This window comes from Palaemon carinicauda, chromosome 37, assembly GCF_036898095.1.
Source record: "Palaemon carinicauda isolate YSFRI2023 chromosome 37, ASM3689809v2, whole genome shotgun sequence".
Lineage (NCBI taxonomy): Eukaryota > Metazoa > Arthropoda > Malacostraca > Decapoda > Palaemonidae > Palaemon > Palaemon carinicauda.
In genome coordinates, this window is record NC_090761.1 from 73,385,194 (window position 1) to 73,389,344 (window position 4,151).

A 4,151-nucleotide genomic window follows, 5' to 3' on the forward strand; every position below is an offset into this window, starting at 1 on the left:
TTGCACAAAATATGAAATAAAAAGCTTATTGTTTAGTCTACTTATCCTTTTTATAAGATATTTTACTGGAGAATTAATAACATAATAACACTATAAGATATGATTATTATTTCTTTTATATACAGGTATACGTCCTCTTGGCTATTGTAGCTATAGCTTCAGCAGACTCTGTACCATCATATCATGCTCCTGCTCCATCTTACAATGCTCCTGCTGTAAGTAAACTGTTATCTATAGATTTTTGCAAAGTATAGAAATGTAATTAATACGTCAAGTGAAGCAGCCTTAGCATATAAGACTTATCAGAATAACATTGAATGTTAAGAACAAGAGTTACAGCTTTTAGTAATGTCCAGGGTCCAGCTCAGTACAACTTCAACTACGCCGTGAAGGACGACTATTCCGGCAACGACTTCGGACACCAGGAAGGACGTAACGGATACGACACCCAGGGAAGCTACTACGTACAGCTTCCCGACGGTCGCCTCCAGAAGGTGGACTATGGAGTTAACGGTGACTCTGGATACTTGGCCGAAGTCAGCTACCAGGGTGAAGCTCAGTATCCCCAGTACCAGCCTACCCAGGGGTACAAGCCTGCACCAAAAGTAGGATATGCTTAAGGATATGAGTATCTACAGATTATACACTGTCCCAAGATCTTGACTACTACGATTCTTTTTCTGAACATGATTCACATGTGGGCTATGTTTGAATATTGCTACGAATGACAATCTCCCATTTTTATTTATTATGTATATATTATGCAAATAAACAACTATAAGAGGACTTATTGTTTATTGTTAAAACCTCGTCGATAAGGATTGTGACCACATCATACTTTCTATTTCTTTAATTCCTGCGGGAAATAATACCTTAGGCGGGGATTGAAACTTTCTTATACAGGTAGAGGTCAATGCGATGGTTTGTGAGTTTTTGTTGAGTAAATGAACTCAACAAAAACATATAGAAATACACCAATATATATATATATATATATATATATATATATATATATATATATATATATATATATATATATATATATACATATATATATATAAATATATATATTATATATATATATATATATATATATATTATATATATAGGCCTATATATATATATAAATTTTATTGATATGCAAAAATAACATGAAAAATCTTTCCAGCTGTAAATTTTATCCAATTTAACCTAGTTTAAGGAATAGTGTAGAATGACCAGAGTATATACCTTTGTTGGTAGGTGGAGCAGGTATCTAGTATCTATATTTGATATGGAAGTCGATACATCTACATAATACAACACTTCAGAGTTAATATAACTACACTTGTGGTAGCGAATGGTGAGAAACTAGAGGAACAAATTAAAGATATATCAGAATAACTAAAGTTGGCTTCATTACATAGAAATGCTAGGTGCAAATAGATTAGTGAAAAAAGTAAATGATTTAAATCTATTTGGAGGTACTGAAAGAGAAGGTCTTAGAGAAGGTTACAACTACACTGTTAAAATTCTGCTGTAAAAATAACAGTAAAAATCCTAGTATAAATGTTGCCAAGCATTTACCTTTAACAAAAACAGATATATCAACGTAAAGGAGTGATATTACGAACACCAACACCTGAAAGATGATAACAAAGTACGGTAGAAACTACGGTTGCCTTTATTTTAGTGAAATGCTTTTGAGAACTGTGTATTTTTTACGGAGAGTTTCCGACAAAGATTTCGGTTTTTTTTTTTTTTTTTTTTTTATAGTGTACTGAAAAAGACGCCTTGAAAAGAAGTGAGACGCCTTGATCTGGAAGTGAGTGAATGCTAACAAGAAATGGATGACTGTGCAGGGCATTTATGGGGTCTGCGTGCTGACAATGACCTCTCACCATAGGAATAGGAGACAGATAATGTTGTGACGTGGTGACCACTACAAAATGGGGTCATCTAAGATTCAACAGTTAGTGAGGAGATGTTATCTTGTTATCACATCATGACTACCTCATGATATTAAAATATATTAATTTTCTCTCTCTCTCTCTCTCTCTCTCTCTCTCTCTCTCTCTCTCTCTCTCTCTCTCTCTCTCTCTCTCTCTCTCTGAGTTTTAATTATATTTTTCAAATGGTTCGATGAAAATGCACCTTCCAGTCTCGAACCAGGTGAAACCGATTGGTATTTTACTTGAAATGAAAAGAGCTCTTTTCACATTAGTAGCAAATCAGGTCTTTAATTGTAAGCTAAATTGTGATTTAACTCTAATGCCAATATATCGTCATCATTGTAGCTAAGGTGAAAAGAGGGAGATAGAGAGAGAAGGAAAACTAACGTGAGTGTCTACTTTCGTCCTGATAATTTAGTGTCTACTTTCGTCCTGATAATTTCATAATATCAGAAACACCAGGGCTATAATGAAGTGATCTTCATCCACCTTGGGTGAAGCCATATAAATGCAATACATTCTCTCTCTCTCTCTCTCTCTCTCTCTCTCTCTCTCTCTCTCTCTCTCTCTCTCTCTCTCTCTCTCTCTCTCTCTCTCTCTCTCTCTCTCTGTCTGTTTCTTTATATATATATACATATATATATGTACATATATATATATATATATATATATATGTATACATATATATATATATATATATATGTATATATATATATATATATATATATATATATATATATATATATAGTATCTCTCTCTATGTATGTATGTATTCGTTTGTTTTAGTGAGTATGCAGAAATTAGCAATTACAAGATTTGATTTGGGTAAGTATATCTGTATCTAGCTCATGTTTTTAAATTGATTTTACATAAAGCCAGATACAGTCGCTGTGTAGAATATTTAAAGGAAAATCAGGTGGGCATATAAAAGAAAAATAAAACATTCTGGGAGGCTTATTCTCTAATGTCGATATGTTGTCTGAAAAGTAATATGATTTAGGAGATTGGCATTAAAAATATAAAGCTTGAATACATGGACTATATATGTTTCAGTGATGAAAAGCTATATACATATATATGTATATATATATGTATATGTATATATATATATATATATATATATATATATATATATATGTACATATATAAAAATATATATGTGTGTGTATACACACACACATATATATATGTATATATATATATATATATATATATATATATATATATATATATATATGTATATATATATATATATATATATATATATATATATATATATATATACAGTATGTATATATATATATATATATATATATATATATAAATATATATATATATACATATATACATATATATATATATATATATATATATATATATATATATATATATATAAATAAATATATATATGTATATATATATATATATATGTATGTATGTATGTATATATATGCATACATATGTATATATATATATATATATATATATTAATGCATATATATATGTACGTATATATATGCACATATATATATATATATATATATATATATATATATATATATATGTATATATATATATATATATATATATATATATATATATATATATATATATATATATATCAAGAAGGCCAAAAATTATAATTTGGTAACAGATATTATGGGTTATATCATTTGTATATTCATGGAAATTTTTATAAATTTGTATATGACTCAACCGTTGCACAGGAAGTTTTCTCTGAAATAAATTCAAAAGACATCAAGCATAATAATTAGGACAACTTATACTATATTGTATTTTTATGTAAATGATACTTTGGGTCTACTACACTCGTGATTAAAAAAGACAGCCATTTGTCAAAAGGTTCAAAAGAAAATACCTGGATATAAAGACATTTCGTATCATCCTGAATAGTAGAGTGATTGATTCTTCGTTTTTGTGGTTATATATTTTACAATAAGGAGAGAGAGAGACTCTTCCTAAGCTGGGGAACGGTGTAGATAGACATTATGTTGTCTGTAGACTACTGTTTCAACATACCACATCAAAAGTGAAAACACTTTTAACTTAATTATGCAGATTTATAAGATTTCTTTTTTTTTTTTGCAACTTATAAGAATTGAATTTTCTGACATAATCTTTTGGATTTTGTTGTTGTTGTGTTTACTTTACAGATGGAATGATAATGATAAATGAGAAAAATAAAACACATAACGGTAA

General features: G+C 28.8%; 1 protein-coding gene across 1 annotated transcript in view; it reads left to right on the top strand.

Moving 5' to 3' along the window:
- Window positions 1-620, top strand: part of LOC137629380 (cuticle protein 7-like) — a 966-nt gene extending 346 nt beyond the window's left edge. Inside the window, exons 2-3 of the mRNA XM_068360631.1 lie at window positions 126-215; window positions 357-620. Of these exons, the coding sequence (XP_068216732.1) occupies window positions 126-215; window positions 357-620 (354 nt within the window). The remainder of the gene's footprint in view (window positions 1-125; window positions 216-356) is intronic.
- Window positions 621-4,151: the final 3,531 nt, after the last annotated feature.